The sequence below is a fragment of the Belonocnema kinseyi genome, chromosome 6, assembly GCF_010883055.1.
Source record: "Belonocnema kinseyi isolate 2016_QV_RU_SX_M_011 chromosome 6, B_treatae_v1, whole genome shotgun sequence".
In the NCBI taxonomy this organism is placed as follows: Eukaryota; Metazoa; Arthropoda; class Insecta; order Hymenoptera; family Cynipidae; genus Belonocnema; species Belonocnema kinseyi.
The window spans coordinates 132,482,586-132,501,483 of NC_046662.1; the positions used below are offsets into that span (position 1 = coordinate 132,482,586).

Consider the following 18,898-nt stretch of genomic DNA (forward strand, 5'->3'; position numbering starts at 1 on the left):
GCTTTATCATCACGACAATGCGCCTGTTCATTCATGCTTAGTTGCACAAGCAAAATTGCATGAAATTGGCTTCGAATTGGTTCCTCAGCCACCGTATTCACCTGACCTGGTCCCCAGCCACTATTACTTGTTCCCTAACCTGAAGAGATGGCTCACCGGTAAGCGTTTTTACTCAAATGAGGAGCTCATAGCTGAAACTGAGGCGTATTTTGGAGACCTTCCGATCGAGTACTTTTCGGACGGTATCAAAAAGTTAGAAAATCGTTGAACTCCCTGTATCGACCTAAAAGGAGAGTATGTTGAAAAATAAAACCGACTTTGGCCAAAAAAACGTCTCCGTGTTTCATTTTTCAGAAACTTATCAGACTGCCTAGTACTTCTTGGCATTTCATACCTCCTTCCGCTTCTCATTTTGTGGGTTTATGGGAGGCTGGAGTGAAAAGTTTTAAACACCATTTAAAAGGAATCTGGACATTTTCTGATTGGAGCCGCTTTGACCAGCATTCCAGAACCCTTATTGGAATTTATTTCGGAAAATCGTTTAAATCGATGGCAGTTAGTACAACAAATTTCAGAGATTTAGTATAATTAAATGCTACAAGGGTAAGGAGGATTTAGTACGTTCTGTTTCCGTAAAAACTGCCAGTTCGGATTACGAACGTCCAATTACTCATAACTCTATAACTATCACTATATAAACTAATATATCACTATAACTTTTACTTCAAAGGTGGTTTCTTTAGGATTAATGTAATGTTTTGTGCTAATTGTGTAACACGACCCAAAATACAATCATCCAATGCAAAAAGGCCGTCAATAATCTCGCTCATCAATCAAAACGAAAGATGAAGCTCAAGAAGAAAATGCGAGAAAAATTAACTCTTTATTACGACTAATTGAAAATAGATGCGTTTTGTAAATTGGTTAAACAATTTTTTAATAAATCAACCAAAATTTCGTTCCGATCATTCCGTACATGATCATTTAAAAAACGACAACAATCCCTAATTGCTTAAACTATTTTTGTATACTAATACAAGTTTGACGATATTTTAATGAACAAATTTTGATTTTGTTTTTCTGCAAATACTTATGTAAAATGATAAAAATGCATTTAAAGAGAGAATCGTTTTCATTATTACCAATTGCTGTTAAATTGTAAAGTATCATTGCGAAGAGTCGTTACCATGACATGACTGTGCATTTCCTTACAAAATTTGTTTAAAAGATTGTTAAATCGCATCGATTCTGTATTAGTCTTAATCCAACAGTAATTTTTTCATATTTTATATTAAACCTATAGATTTGAATAACCCCCAAAAAATTAATTTGGTTTATTAATTTGCTTATAGTGTAAAAATAATTTTTCTCACCAACTGGGAACTATGTCGATAAATGACATAAACTCATAAATTTCCAATTATTTTTTCACTAATTACTATTTTTTATACAATCAACGTTTGTTTAAACCATTTTTTTCTCACACATTTTTATGAAGTTGATGAATTTCAATAATAATAATTTTAACTTAGCATATTTGGAAATTACTTGAACTGTTTTTTTTGTTTAAACATAACTTCTTCTTTTAATCGTAAAAAGTTCTTTTTTCTCGAGTTAATGACACAATTAACGAATAATAAAAGTAATATTTTTTGCTTAAGTTTTTTTTCAATAGTTTAAACCATTTTTATTCATTTAAATAATTTTTTCTTCCTGTAATCATTAATTTACAAAAAGTTAATAAAATGTAGGTACTTCTTTTTTCGATTTTCCCGAAAACTGAGCTTTTCATTTAAACCCCATAATAATTTTTAAATTCCGGCAATACTAGTTAATGTTAACAGATCTGAAAAGAATATGGAATTTATTTTTCCACAAAACAAAAAAATTTGGAAAGGGGGAGGGGGGATCGACCGCCAAAAATCGAATGTCAAACTTTACAGGTATAAATTTGGACTACCCTATTTTTGTACTGATTTAAGACTTTTTTATAAATCTGAAAATATTTGAAAAATATCATTTCTGAAAATTGCAAAAAAAAATAAATAACATTTTTGTTAAATAAAAAATGGTTAAAATGATTTTCCTAATAAAATGAACCTCTATTTAGATGGGAGTTTTCTACACCTAAAGCGAATCTTTTGACCGTTGATGAAATTCAACGACGAAAAGAGGTATCACTGAGGACAGTTGGCTATGCAGCCTCTCAATCCCTTGGATCAAGACAAAGTTTTTAAAAATGTCCCGGCAAAAAAAAGAGTCAAACTAATAAGTGTTTATGCGTAAAAAAGAAAGTTCATTGACAAACAAAACGCCACCGCAGTATGTTATGTTGCACTGATTAAATGGGATTGAAGTTATGTTTATCCCTGAATTGAGAAGGATGGAAAAGACTTTTTAAATAAGCGTCGGATTGGAATCGAATTAACAAGGTGTAAACGTTTGTTCCTAATTGGTGTGCGATTCAATGGAAAAATTAGGTTGCACTTAATAGCGCGATCAGTCTCGTGAGTCAAATCTCAAGAATTAAATTTTTATCATTATTACCGATGATGATAGCCAGTAACGTCACCAATTACGAGATCCTGATTAAAATCATGACTAGTTTATCTAAATAAAGCGAATTTGTAATAAGGTATTTAGAAGTTCGCGAGTTACATATGTCGAGAAAGCAGAGGTCAACCATTTCCTTGAACAGATTCTCGACAAGACAATCCACGGAAGCTAACGCTTTCTTTCCTCAAATAATTCGTCTTAATTCAGTCAAAGAGTTCATGTACATATAAATTCGATATATTCTTACCACCCATCGCTGTCTTGTGCATTAACGTCACAGCCGAACTCGACTAGGAACTTGACGATTTCCAGATGACCAGCACAAATAGCATTGTGCAGAGCTGTTATACCCTCGTCATTAGCCGAACTAGGGTCGGACACCTCCTTGGCAGTTTTCTTCACTAATTCTACCTCACCCTCGAGACTAGCATCCAGCAAAAGAGCTAAAGGATCAAAAGAGACACGCCTCGAAAGATTCGCTTTTCCTGTAGTGGATTTTAGGTTACCTTTTTTCCGTCTTGTTGTCTCTGTTGGTTTACTTTCAAATTCCACTTCTGGTTTTCGATCCTTGTCAGACTTCATTTTGATTTTGTTTTCAATATTAATAAAATTCAAAGAATCGACAATATCAACGTCTTCTAATTTTTCATTAGGACCAGATTCCTCCTTTACAGTTTGGTTTGATGTTTGCTGCTGTTGTGAATGCTGGTATTGATGTACATCAGCTTGAATCAGGTCTGCTGGTATCTCAGTCTCAGGAAAAAGAAATGCAGGGGGCATTTCAATTCGTCTGTTTATAGATACATGAATATTAGATTTTGAGTACCTTAGCTTTGAGTGCTCTGAGATAGGTACTTTCTTAAAATGTACGGGACGAGATTTAATAATGTGTTGATTTCCACTCTGAGATTGTGTCGGCGATTCGGGTGGCTCGGATGTTGGCATAGGTGGAATATCTTCTTCCTTTTCCTCTCTGCAAAGAATTATAAGACATACAATTAATAATTTTGAATAGCTTATTGATTGATTCAGTGTGAGCGGGGGAGCAAATGAGAGTCCGTCGTGTTTAGGCCGGTGCTTTTCGCTGTTTTCAACTTTCTGAAAATGTACTTCTCGGTTGCCAGGCATACCCCATATCACGGGGAACCACGCGGACCTCTTTGCAGGGTAAAGTGAGCCTCACCGAATCTGCCATTCGGTAGCCTCCCTCTAGCTAGGCTGTTGAGGGAGACGGCCAGGTGAGGGTGGACCGTACGGTCCTTCTGTGGTTAGCGGTTAGTTAGCGGTAGACCCCTTGAGAATTTGCATTTTTTCCCTCGACATGTAGCCTCTTCCTTGGTAGTTAATTAGGCTCTTTTAAGGGGACCTAGAGTTTAAAGTGAGTTCCGAAATAAAGATGAGAAGAGCAGTATCTTCTACGCACTACCTATTGTCAATCGAGCATTCTGTTTCACGAGTAAATAATACAATAATGCTCTACGAAAACATACAGCTTAGGCCAATTACCCGAACGGTACAATTCTATCTGTCGGAGTGAGAATAGACCAGATCTCTGATCGGCCGGATGAATCTGACAAATTTCGATAAAAATCCGATCGGATGGGCTCATGACTTGAGAATGAAAGCGCACATGTGTGACTGTCGTTCAAGCGGTATATACCTGAGTAATTTTTTCTATATCCGCTTAGAAGTCGGGTTATATTTAGAATACATCATTTCAGAATGAAAAAGAAGCACACAGAACTTCAGATTAAAAGCATTAATAATAATTAGCAGAATGAATGAACTATAATCATAGATTTGACAATCAAATATAGTTTTAAATCTTCCAATTTTCGAGAAAAAAATTAATAACGTGACATCAAAGTTTCAAATAATATGCAAACAAATTCCCTGCAATGCTTTCATTTTATTATTTTAATTATTTTCTATGATTTCATGTAATGAAGTAAAACCACAATTCATGTTTATGAAGAGAAAAATCCAAATATAGTGCTGAATCAGTATTTATTTTTAAACAAAATTGTCTTTGAAATCATTCTTTTTTACAGTGTTTAAAAATATAAACCTGCCAGTCACTGTCAGAAATCAGTTCTTTGGCATATTTTTTCTTATATGCCAAAATTTCAGAATCATAGTTGCATTTTTTTCTTAATAAACGCAGTTTTTAACGGTGAGAGTTTCGTCAATTACTGGTCAGTTTATTGAAATTATGTCTGAGAGATTCTCAGTACATATATGGTAGACGTTTCGACTGTACGTCGACAGTCCTTATCAGTATAAAATACTTCTTTCTACGAAATTTTGCACCTGTATGTTAAATTAAATTTGTTCGTTACTGAAATAATTCCGTCTGCTGGACGGACTTAAATAAAGATTGAGATTATTGCTGACATTGAAAAGCACACACTTATCACATGCCGTCCAGAAGACATTTTTCAATGTCAGCAATAATCTCAATCTTTATTTAAGTCCGTCCAGCAGACGGAGTCATTTCAGTAACTAACAAATTAAATTTAACATACAGGTGCAAAATTTCGTAGAAAGAAGTATTTTATACTGATAAGGACTGTCGAAGTACAGTCGAAACGTCTACCATATATGTACTGATAATCTCTCAGACATAATTTCAATAAACTGACCAGTAATGGACTGACATTTTGTCTTCCATCTACAAGAGTAGAATTTCTAGACCTATATGCAAATTATACCTTTATCGTCACCAACCAAGTGGACGTTTTAATATGAACATACACATATTTATATTTACGTAGAGTAGAAGTCCGATAATTTGCTGTCCGATAAGTGCACACTCCCCTCAAAATATCATCACACGTACGGCACGCACACTAATTGTGGTTCTCCCACTACGTGTGCTATTTTGCTCAAGATTTGCGCTTATGATTTACGCATGCGCGCACCTAATATCATGCTAATAGAGTGGGCATCCGATAAGTCCGCAATTCCTGGTATTTTCCGCCCCTACAGCCCCGAAGTTGGAAAGTTATCGGACTTGTACTGTACTGTTTTAAAATTACAATAGTCGTTTTTATTATATATTAGTGAATACAAATGTATGATGAAGTGACGGATCTTCCTCACAGTATAATTCTTGTGGTGTAAACTGAAAAATTGATGCATTTTTTCTTATTTACCTAAAACGTAACAATTTTTTTTTAAAACAATTTATTAATAAATATTAATACACGTATTTTCGCACGTGTATTTCCAAAAAAAGTATTTATAAAAAATGAATTCTAAAGCAAATTAATAAAAGCGACATATAGATAATTAAAATAATAATTTCATCACTAAACATTTACAATTTTACACCAACAGGTAGTATATAAATTTATGAACTTTCTAATGTGCAGACTGCAGAATTTTGTCTGAAAGAAGTTAAGCGCTTCTTTGGTCATAAAATTTGTTATTGAATTATGATTTGACCTATGACTTCAATACATTTATGAAATAAATTTTTTTCGGTCTGGAATCATCTAAAAATATACTAAAATTAATAAAACTTGAATTAAAAAATATATATACATATCTATTCATGTGATTGCCAACAATTTGACCATTCAAACACAATGAGGTTTTATAAAACAAAACAAAATAGCTCAAGAGAATACGAAAATACATAACTAAGCGATCAAAGTATGTTTTCAGGAAGGTGATGAATTGTATTAGTTACTAAAGGTCGAGTGAACCAAATATTTCATAAAATATTTAAAAATATATGCAGAACAATAAAAATATTTAAAAAGGAGGGATTAAGAACGGGGGAAAATGATTCTTTTCACAATTTATTATGATTCTGACTTCAGCGTCTTTTAAAAATATCTTCTCGTGTTATTGAACGGTAAATTAATATGGAGCGTAAGGGGATATTTTATTCAAAATATGATTAAAAATTACTTATCATTATTTACTTTTATTTGGAAACAACGTTGGTAACCTAATTCTTATCTATACTTATATTTTATCTCGCATTGTCAATAATCCGCATAATTATTCTCGAGTCCTATCCTAAACTAGCAATGAAGCTTGACTAGACTTTAAAGTGGGTTTTATAATTCTTAACTCGAAATTAGTCAACTATATTTTCATTTTTATATTTTTTAACTCAATATAAGTGATATCTGTGAACTTTAAATATGGACCATTATTCATTTAGTATATCCACTCAAAAAGTTAAAGTTTACTAATCTAAGCCAAGCTTGGGCTAAGTGCTGTGCTGCTGGAGGGTAGTTTATGGCGAACAAATTGTGCCATAAAAATAAATATCCCTTCTGTAGCTAAAACTTTTGCTTTCGACTTTGATACCATTTCTTCAAAACTAGCGTATATGTTCTCAGATTCTGCTTCCTTTGGAATTGAAACTGTTGCATAGTAATCCGTTTGATCGCTACTTGTTTCCGTTAATAATACTTTATGCATTCCTGAATTTCTTCAAAACAGTTTTTTAGAAGAAAAGAAAAGTTTTAAAACGTGGATCTAAGAATGTGGCCATTATAAAATGCATATTACTTCCCAGATCTTAGAATCGCGTTTTCAAATTAACCTCCAAGATTCTTTTGAAGGGAATAAATGTTTGGCTTACTTCTTGTACAGATAAACATAGCTTTAAAGAATTTATTCTTGGAATAACTTTGTATATGCATGAGTCATACTAATTAAAAGATTTCGTGACTTCTTCAAATGGTTGAAGAAGGTTAGTCAGCTCTTCTAAAAGTTCCCATTCTACGCAGGTCAAAGTTTTTGAATCATCATCTTCAGCCGCAGTGAATAAATGAAGACAATTCGCCAACTAAAAAACCCTTCATTAAATAAGCAGAGGCATTTCACCTGGTCAAAATATAATGCTTAAAGTCTCTTTTAAGTTGAATGCAGACTTTATAACCAATTGAAGAGTAATTATATCGCCGGCTTCACTGACAATATCGCACAATCTGCACTATTCTGACATAATTTCAGCATTATCACGTAACAACAAATATATTCAAATTTTGGTAATTCTCCAATATAATAATATTTCTGTGAACTTATCCGATAATGCAACTCCCATATGACAGCCACAAAATACTTGTATATTTAGTGCAGCACTCTCTCTCCAAATTCTAAGCTAGCCAATGTGCAGTTGAACTGATGAAACTGAAGTGTATTTCCGTGCAGATCTACAAGTTTTAAAACAAGTTTAAAGTCTAAATTATTATCTAATGCTATCAATTATTCAATAGCTTAATGAAGTATTACGGCCCATGGACGATTTATATGTCAGGATGGCTGTTAAGAAAAAGTAAGAGCAGTCTAAAATTCCTGGCATCCATGTATTTAGTCATCCATGGGATGACTAAATACAAACTTTGTCGGGCAGTTTGCTTTTTCATAAAAATTCCGAGACACGATAAACTTGGTGTTGAATAAACTGCACTTTATTTTTAAACACTCTTTGTTTTGTTCAAAACATTGAAAAAAAAAGAATTTCACTTATTCTCTTTTGCACCTATTTTGCGAAAGATATAAATATTGAAAATACTTCACTGCGGAGTAGGCCGTTAGACCCTACAGAAATATGACTGTTTAGAAATCCGTAGATCAGTCAATTGAAGGCCCCTCTTGGCAAGACTAATAAAGTAAATTGCGGATAATTCTTTTTCAAATACATACTTTAAAAGAGTTGTTTTAAAGTTGGAGGAAAAGAGCGACCACGGAGTCGCTCTTTTTCTACAACTTTATTGCGTTCGTCTCTACCGCGGTGCAAAACTTGTCTTTTTCTTGCTCCAACTATTTAGATAATATTATTATTCCTATCTATTCACGAACGGTTCTCATTCTGTTCTTAACCATTTTCAGGATATATTGGGAGTGTTGAAATTAATGCAAATGTTTCTCTAACCTTGCTTATGAATTGTTTTTGGTGATACAATTTCAGAAACTTTAAAGGATTTTTTTAAAGTTGGAAAAACGTCTACGACACGTTTCTGTCAGCCTGTACATTATTTTCGCAAATGATTTAATAAATATTTTAAAAATTCGTGTTTCAGCGTGGTTTTAAGATTTCTTATTATAATATGTTTAAGTAAAAGAATTTTTTATCACCATAAAAATTTTGATAAGAAAATTAAGAAAAAAATAATTCGAGAGAACATTTTTTACCCCACAGCGTTAAAGGCTTCAATAGAAATAACTAAATTTGTGGATGTAAAAATTCCGATCGCAAAATTTTGAAGAAAAAAATATATAACGATTTTATGTCCTCCAATAACGTCACAGGCTTCAATAAAAACAACTAGATTTCTAATTGTACAAATTTCGATACAAATTTTTTTTTTAATTTCCGAGACATTTTTTTAAACATATGTTATCGTAACAATTTTGATGGTCAATTTTTGAAAAAAAGCTTTCGATACAATTTTTGAAAAAAATGTTCGACGAGATTTTTTTTTGAAAATCAAAAAAACCATACAGGCTTCAATAAAAAATACTACATAATGATACTATACATAAACTTTGTTTTAATTCATGATGTTCTTCTAAAATCCTTTAACCACATTTCCGGAAGGTGGTATCACAATATATTGTCTCGAACGTGTATGAATTTAATTCAGTGCATGTTTAGGTAAAATATTGATCTAGACACTATATTAAATTCAAATTCCTAACTTTTCATGTGAAAATAATGGATTTTTAATTGTTAAGTAATAAAGATCCATTTTCAACACACTAGATCAATTCTGAACTGAAAAAGTTCAGGTTTCAACCAACATTGAAATAGTTAAATTTTCAATTTAAAAAATTAATTTTCCACAAAAAAAAAACAGCAAATTTTCGACTAAACAATTAAATTTTCAACTAAAATTAGAAATCTACAAATAAAGTGATAAATCTTGAACTGGACAACATGAATTTTAAAACAAAAAGATGAATTTTTAACACGAGAGTTTAACTTTCAATGCAGGAGTTTTATTTTAACCAAAGAGCCATCTTTTTGGTACTAATAATAATATAATATAATGAATATTAATGAATAATATAATGAATCATAAACTAAAAAGGTTAATTTTCTACAAAAAAAGAAGATTTCTCAACTTTCAAACTAAAAAATATAAGCTATCAACAAAAAATGGAAACGTTTTATTTTCAACTAAACAGACGAAATTTCAACAAAAATGATGAATAACTAACCGGAATATGTACTTAAATTTTCAACCAAAAAGATGAAGTATTGAATAAGAATAGTAATTTTTTAACAAAATAACTAATTTTCTAGCAAAAAAACGAATTTTTAACAAAATACATGAATTTTAAACGAAATAGTTAAATTTTTTAACTAAAAAGATCAATTTTCCACCAAACATGGAATTGCTAAGCTTGCAGTTAAAATAATTGTTGACTAAACTAATTAATTAATAAATTTTCTAATAAAAATGTTAATTTCTACTAAAAACAAACGATTTCTCAAGAAAAAAACATGAATTATCAACCAAATAGTTTAATTTTCAACTAAAAAAGATCAATTTTGAACCAAATACTAGGCAGTCTGATAAGTACCTGAAAATTCTAAGAGATGGCATTAGTATTCACTAATGTGAACCATTTTCGTCGAGCTTGATCCTTTAAATGACGCCTGTCAAAACTTCAGCCATTTATGTTCACGCATTTACAAGTTACAGCCCTGAGAAGCGACTAACCTCCGAGTTTTTTTTAATATGGAAAAATCTGAGTTTCGAGTTTTGATCAAACACTACTATCTTCGTAAGAAAACGATATCCGAGACCAAGGCCAAGCTGGATAAGTATTACCCGGACTCTGCACCGTCGATTGGAACGATTCATAAGTGGTTCAACGAGTTTCGTTGTGGCCGTACGAACACAGTTGATGCTGAACGATCTGGGCACCCAAAAGAGGTCACTACACCAGAAAATGTCGAAAAAATCCATGATATGATGTTGAATGATCCCAAAGTGAAATTGAGAGAGGTAGCTAATGCTGTAGGCATATCATTGGAATGTGTGGGCAATATCGTGCATTCAGTTTTGGGCATGAAGAAGCTCTGCGCACGATGGGTGCCGCGTTTGCTCACAGTGGACCAAAAACGAATTCGTGTGACAACTTCCCAGCAGAATTTGGCATTATATTTTCGCGTAAGCCGACCGAGTTTTTGCGCCGATTCATAACCATGGATGAAACCTGGATCCACTACTACACTCCTGAGTCAACGCAACAAGCAAAACAGTGAATTCCACTGGGCCAAAGTGCTCCGAAGCGTCCAAATACGCAACAATGGGTCGGAAAGGTTATGGCCTCCATATTTTGGGATGCACATGGCATAATATTCGTGGACTATCTTGAAAAAGGTAAAATCATAACCGGAGCATACTATTCATCATTATTGTACCGATTGAAAATCGAAATCGCCGAAAAACGACCGCATTTGAAGAAGAAAAAACCGCTTTATCATCACGACAATGCGCCTGTTCATTCATGCTTAGTTGCACAAGCAAAATTGCACGAAATCGGCTTCGAATTGGTTCTTCAGCCACCGTATTCACCAGACCTGGCCCCCAGCGACTATTACTTGTTCCCTAACCTGAAGAGATGGCTTACCGGTAAGCGTTTTTACTCAAATGAGGAGCTCATAGCTGAAACTGAGGCGTATTTTGGAGACCTTCCATTCGAGTACTTTTCGGACGGTATCAAAAAGTTAGAAAATCGTTGGACTCGCTGTATCGACCTAAAAGGAGAGAATGTTGAAAAATAAAACCGACTTTGACCAAAAAAACGTCTCCGTGTTTCATTTTTCAGGGACTTATCAGATTGCCTAGTAGTTCAATTTTGAAATAAGGAAGATAAGTTTTCAACCAAAATTGAAATAGTTGAACTTTCAGTTTAAAAGATTAATTTTCCAAAAAACAAACAAATATTCAAACAAAGTGGGTAATTTTAAACTGAAATGATGGATATTCAACTGAAATAGGTAAATTTTCAACCAGGGAAGATTAATTTTGCAGTAAAATAATGAATCTTCAACTGGAATAGTTACTAATTCTTCAAGCAAAGATTAATTTACACCTAAGAAGATTAATTTCCATCGAAAATACAAATTTTCCACAAAATACATTAATTTTCAAATAAAGAAGATATTTTTTCAATCAAAAGTTTAATACTTAAATTTGCTATTTAAAAAATTAATTTTCTACCAAAGAGATGAATTTCATTGTGAATATTTACATTTTCACTTAAAAAATTATACTTTTTTTCAAATAAAAAAAAATGAATAAAAATATTTACTTTCGGCAAAAAATTCGTTTTCATAAAAAAATTTTTTTAATCATTTAGCTCATATTTCTACCACAGAAATGGATTTTTATTAAAATGCTGAATCCTCCATAAAAAAAGTTTTGTAATACTGGAATTTTTAACACAAAAGAAGAATTTTTAAACCAAACTTTATCCAAATTATTGAATTTCTAAGAAGAAAAGATCAATTTTTAACCAAAAATGTACATTCAAATTTTAGGTAAAAGGAATTAATTTTCAACCGTAAAGATTACTTTTCTACAAAAAAGGCAAATTTTTCACAAAGTACATACATTTTCAAACCACTAGTTTAATTTCTAAATAAATAAATAAAAATGCAATAAAAATTATGATTTCATTTGAGTGAACTGAGATCACACAGCCACAAAAAAAAAACTGTGCGGATCTGGTAACAAGACACACGTATTCCTATGGATTTTGGGGCGTTGAATTCAAATTCGGTATCAAAAATCACCCATCAGGTCATGGTTGAGCCATAACCTCAAAAAATGACGAAAAATCATGCACTGAGGCAAATAAATTTCAAAATAATGCCAGTGATGCAAATTTTCACTTCAAGAACATGTCGACAACTGTGAAGGATCAACCCTTGCTTGATATCAACTTATTTAACATAACTTTACCCAACAGAACCTGATCTCACCTAACCTGAATTAACAGAAATTTATTGAACTACATGTAAAGCTCTGGAAGCATATTTTCCCAGTAGCAAATGTGTGCTACATCGAATATATAATAAAATAAATATAAAAAATATAAAAAATATAAATATAAAAAATAAAAATAAATCTAACCTAGTTTAACCTAACCTAACCTCACGAAACACAATTAAACTGATTGTATTGTCCCGTTGTGTTTGCGGTACCGTTTGAATCAGCTTGGGCTTAACCTGCAAAGAGGTCAAACCTATCCTAACCTAAAAAAATCTGACCTAACATAACCTAACCTAACTTAACTTCACGTAACACAATTAAACTCATTGTGTTGTCCCGTTGTGTTTGCGGTACCGTTTCACTCAGCTTTGGCTTAAGGTACATAGAAGGTTAACCTATCCTAACCTAACAAAACCTGCCCTAACATAACCTAGCCGAATGAAATTCAACCACACGTGTAGCTATGTAAGCGTACGGTTCTCAGTCTTAAATTTGTGCTATATTTAATAGGTTAACTCGATCTTAACCTAAAAATGAATTTAACTTAACAGAACCTAACGAAATTTTGTTTACGCAACACAACTTAAGTGTTCCCGTTGTAACACAATAAAATTCATTTCATTGTGCTACAGGTGGTTAAAAATGTAGACGCACATTACTCATTTGAAGAAACTTAGAACTACAAGTAGAATTGACCCCATTTCAATTAACCTGACAATGTTTGTATCAATTAAAATGTAGAACTGTAACTTAATCATGCAAATGAATAAGAGTTTTATTCAAAAAATTTTTCTCTCTGCTTTTCTTAAACTTAAGGGATATATTTATACTATCTTTCGTGTTTACATTTTATCTTGCTTTTTATCGTAATTAAATTGATTTATAGACCTAGTTCAGTCTATTTTCTGCCTGCTATAACATGTTCTTTTTTCTTCGAAAGAACGATGCAAAAGGTTACGCTTACATTTAAGACCTACATTCGTTTCCCTTTTCAACATCCAGCAAAAATCAGCCATCATGACTTCGTCCCATCTACCCTGATATCGTTGTTCTATCACTATTATGTCTTGATGAAAACGTTCCCCTTGTTCTTCGCTGAACTCACCGACATTTTCTGGAAACTTATCCAGATGGGAATCTAGAAAGTGAAGTTTTAAATTCATCAAGCAGCCTAACTTTTTGTAGTTTCTTATCATTTTCGCAACAATATTCTCGTAGTCTGAACTTTTTTTGTTACCGAAGAGGCTTTGGTTGATGATATTATGAGAACCAGGTTTGAATGAATCTCTTAAAGGCCAATGTTTTTTGCTGTAATGATTGGCTCGATCTCTGCTATTCCACAGGCATATAAAGCATGGCTCTCTCGTGAAACCCGATTGTTGGCCTAATATCACTGTTATGATTTTGAGATCACCACAAGTGGTTCATTAGTCCGTTAACGTCAGTGCAGTACACTAAAGACGTCTCTTCGTCTTTAACGAAAAACTTTCTGAATTCGTTGTTCCTGTCGCGATAGAATGAAACTTTTGTCTTTGGCTCTAGAAAATTTCTTCTTTTTAGAAATGAAGCGGCAAATTCAGCGCCGTCTTTCGGTAATCCTAGATCTCTAATAAAATCATACAGTTCTAGTTGCGACACTAATATTGGATCCTTCAATTTCATTTTATGCACGCCATATTCGTCATCTTTTTCGTCATTTTCATCAGAATCATCAGAACTATTTTCTGTTCGATCACTGGTTTCACTACCGTCTCCATGACGTTGACTTTCAACTTCCATTCTATCATCTTCTAAAGCGTTTAAATCAGTCTGGCGCGCATTTTTATTGATTTCAATTGCTCTTCTGACTGTGCACACGTTAATGTACGAAATGTTATTTTTATTTTTGGCGTTGAAGTCTTTGACGGAATTCATGCAAAAGTAGCAATCCTTCGCAATAACGGGTTTTTTTTCCATGTGTTTGGTGTAGAGTACTTGCGGTACTTTTCGTTGATTGAATTTTTTAGACGAAACAGCATAAGGCTGCAGTAATTGCAAATGACGTGAGGAACCCATTTTGTTTCTTGGTGCAGCCATTTACGGTCAAGAAACTTTTCGTAAAGACTTTTCACTTCCTCGTCGATTGATTTTCGCAAACTGCTCACTTCATATTTACTGCAAATGTAACAGAATGAATCTGAGCTATTCTCGCAGGCATGCGATTGAGGAATGCTCGCGGTTTTTTTCCTCATAGCATGAGAATCTACACCAACCAAATGATCCATTGATGAAGAGCTACGGTTGCATGATGACGACGTCGGAGAGCCCGCTTTCCCACCCTGACCAGACGCCGATACCGATACCTGTATCTGCCATGACGGCATGAACGCCGTTTACCCAGGGACTCAGCCAATGTGGATCCGATGGCCACCGTCACCACGTGGAGGTGGCCTGGTTCTAGACACAGGCGAATAATGCTAACAACAAGCGGTTACGAAACTCCAGACATTTACTGCTATTCATGTCAAAATATGAAAGTACGCAAGAACAGGGTTGCCAGCGTACTCGGTTAGGTTAGGTCAGGTTTTGTTAGGTTAGGATAGGTTAAACCTCTATGCAGGTTAAGCCGAATCTGAATGAAACGTTACCGCAAACACAACGGGACAACACAATCAGTTTAATTGTGTTTCGTGAGGTTAGGTTAGGCTAGGTTAGATTTATTTCTAGGTTAGGCTCGAGTTGACCCATTCGATGTAGCACACATTTGCTACTGAGAAAATATGCTTCCAGAGCTTTACGTGTAGCTCAATAAATTTCTGTTAATTCAGTTTAGGTCAGGTCAGGTTGTGTTGGGTAAATTTATGTTAAATAAGTTTATATCAGGCAAGGGTTGATCCTTCATATTTGTCGACATGTTTTTGAAGTGAAAATTTGCATCACTGGCATTATTTTGAAATTTATTTGCCTGAGTGCATGATTTTTCGTCATTTTTTGAGGTTATGTCTCAACCATGACGTGATGGGTGATTTTTGATACCGAATTTGAATTTAGCGCCCCAAAATCCATAGGAATAAGTGTGTCTTGTTACCAGATCCGCACACTTTTTTTTGTGTGTCTGTGTAATCTGGAAATTCTGCGACTATAGATAAAGTAGAGATCACTTTTCTAAATTGACCAAAATGATTGAACTAAAAAAATTCCCTATTTCCTGGTCAAATCGCCACCTTCATTCCACTTGTAAGATTTACAAAAATTGCAAGTAAAATTGTAATAAATTCAAAATAATTGGAAAAAATGTTTAAAGTTCCACTGACTTCAACAAAATCAATTTAAAAAGATATTTAAGAAAAATAAGAAGTATTCAATTATTGTGAAGTGAATCTGTGAAATCTCCTGCAATCCTGGAAAATTTATTAAAACATTTTTGAAACAAAAATACTAAAATATCTCAAAACCTTTAAATCCCTATTAAGTTACTGAAATCAACTAAAAATTTCTTAGAATATTTTTAAATACCTTTAAATATTTCAAACCCCTTAAATTTGTTGAAAATTCCTTTCAAATTGTTAAATTTCTTAAAAAAAACTCAAAATTTTGTAAATAACTTTTAAAATCCTTTGGAATCATTCAAGAATATTGAAATAAAATAAATATTCCTTTGAATTTTTCAAATTTTATAAAATTTTAAGCACCCTTCGAAATCTTTTGAAATTCCTGGAAACTTTTTAAAACTCTTTAAAAAAAGCCTGGGAATGTTTTAAAATACCCTAAAATATTTTAAATCCTTTGAAATCCCATTAAAATTAGTGAAATTAATTAAAAATTCTTTGGAATATTTAAAATACGGTAAAATACTTCACAGCTCTCAACAAATCCTTGGAATTTTAAAAAATACCAAAAAATATTCCCAATCCTTTGAAATCACTTATAATATTTTTAAAGATCTTGAAAATTATTTGCAACACTTAAAAATATCTTTAAATCTTTTAGATTCGTTGCAATCCCTTAAAATTGTTAAGTAATTTTTTTAAATACCCTGAAACCTTTTAAGGTCCTTAAACCTTTTTGAAACTCTTAAAAAATTTTTGGAAGTTATATAAATTAGTTAAGACCCTTAAAATATTAATCTATAAAATCTATACATATCTTCTGAAGTTTTAGTCAATTCTTCCAAACTCCACGAACATTGATGTATATCCCTTAAAACCATGAAAAACTCTAGAAATTCCTTGAAATTTTTTAATCTTTCGAAAATTCCTTAGAATCTTTTAAAATTCCCTAAAATATTTCAAATCTTTAGAAATTCATTGAAATCCTTGAATCCTTTTATATCTTTTGCAATTTGTTAAAGATCTTAAAAAATCTTAAATTTTGTTAAATCTCCTAAAATCTTTTAAATCTTGTCAAATCACTTAAATTATTGAAATATATTAGAAATTCTTTAGAATCCATTAAAATAAACAAAAATCCTTTAAATCTATGGAAATATCATAAAAAATTTGAAAATCCTTAAAACCATTTCCTTAGAAATAATTTGAAAGTTTTAGATCTTCTCAAACATTCTTCAAATCTTTCAAAATACCCGAAAATATTTTAAATTATATAAATCTATTGAAACATTTTTGGAATCTTTAAAAATAAGCTCTAATATTTCAGAAGAAATCAACAATATTCAAAGCCATGAGGGTTTATTAATTGAAAGAGAAGTGTCTAAAGTAATATTTTTACTTAAATAAGTGACTGCATAAACTTTATCTTTAAAAAGCGACTAGCAATATTCCCTGATTTCCAGGTATTCCCCGACTAACCAAATAATTAAGGGGCTTTTCAAAAATTGTACTTTATCTGCATAAATAAAACACCAATTAAAAATTTAATCAGCTTTCGCAATGGCTTTTCTGCGACGCTATGTTGATCTTCAACTACATCATCAAAGTAGAAAAACATCTTTCATAATCAGATTTAGTCGAATTAATCACAAAATTTTCGTATAGTATGATAATGTAGTACTTTTTATTGCAGTCTATATAGTTTTTGTGATTTTCAAAACCATTTTATCGAACATTTTTGTTCAGAAATTTAATATCGAAATTTTTACGATAATATAATTATGTCAGTTTTATTTAATCCTATAACGCGGTGGAGAAAAAAATTTGGTCGGAAATTTTTTTTCAAAATTTTGGTATTGGAAGTTTTTTGCAAAATTTTGCTATAGTATTTGTTCTTATTGAAGAATTTTACAGATACACATATAGTGGTTTTATTGAAGTCTGTAATGTTTTCCGTGGAAGAATCTTGGTTTTTCTTTCTTGAAAATTTTGCGATCGGAATTTTTACAGTAATAAATTTAGTTGTTTTTATTGAAGCCTATAACGCTGTGGAAAGCAACATTTTCTCGAATAATTAATTTTTAAATTTTCTTATCAAAATTTTTATAGTAACAAATTTTGTTATTTTTATTTAAGCCTGTAACGTGGAGGGGGAAAAAACAACATTTTTTCCAAATTTTGCTATCAAAATTTTGTATAATAAAAAATTTAGTTTTTTCATTGAAGCCTATAACGCTGTGGAGTAAAACGATTTTTCTCGAAAATTTATTATTAAAAATTATAGGGTCAAAATTTTTACAGCAACAAAAAAGTCTTCTACCTAAGAATAATTCGATAACAAATCTTAAAATCTTGCTAAAACATGAATTTTTATGAATTATTATTAAATCATTTGTGCGGAAAATTTACAGACTGATGGAAAAGTGTCGTAGACGTTTTCCCAAATTTTGTAAGCCCTGCGTAGTTTCTGAAATTGTATCACTAATAAAAAATTTATAAGCAAGGTTAGAGAAATATTTGCATTCATTAAAACATGAACTTTTATACAATTATAAGACCCAGAACTTATCAAACGCATACATAAACTTACTACAACTCATCGACTCTGTACAGGTATTTCAACACTGCCAAAATATCCTGCGAATGGTTAAGAAATGAACGAGAACCCTTCATTAAAAGATTGGAATTATAATATGATCGAAAAGTAGGAGCATGGAAAAGAGCAGTTTTGCTCCGCGGTAGATACGAACGCAATAAAGTTGGAGGAAAAGAGCGACTCCGTTGTCCTTCTTTTCCTCCAACTTCAATCTGTTCGTCTTTACAGCGGCACGAAACTTGTCTCTTTCTTGCTCCAACTGTTTTTTCGATCGTACTTTTCCTGGACAATGATAATTTTTCGACTCTTGCTCTAGGTTCCTCAATATGACACTCTCAAAAGCCTACTTTATCTTCACAAACCTTTTAGGAAATAAATCATCCATATGACATAAAGCTTTATAACACTATTGGCGAAAATAGTGAAAACTAAACATTTTCATTAAAAATGAGTGTTTTTTG

At 32.1% G+C, this 18,898-nt stretch overlaps 1 protein-coding gene across 2 annotated transcripts in view; it reads right to left on the minus strand.

Annotated features, from left to right (window-relative positions):
- The window catches only part of LOC117174167 (putative uncharacterized protein DDB_G0271606), a 255,406-nt gene that overhangs the window by 63,386 nt on the left and 173,122 nt on the right, over positions 1-18,898 (minus strand). For both annotated transcript variants that reach the window (XM_033362995.1, XM_033362994.1), the window contains one exon: positions 2,804-3,529. In XM_033362995.1, coding sequence (XP_033218886.1) covers positions 2,804-3,529 — 726 coding nt within the window. The remainder of the gene's footprint in view (positions 1-2,803; positions 3,530-18,898) is intronic.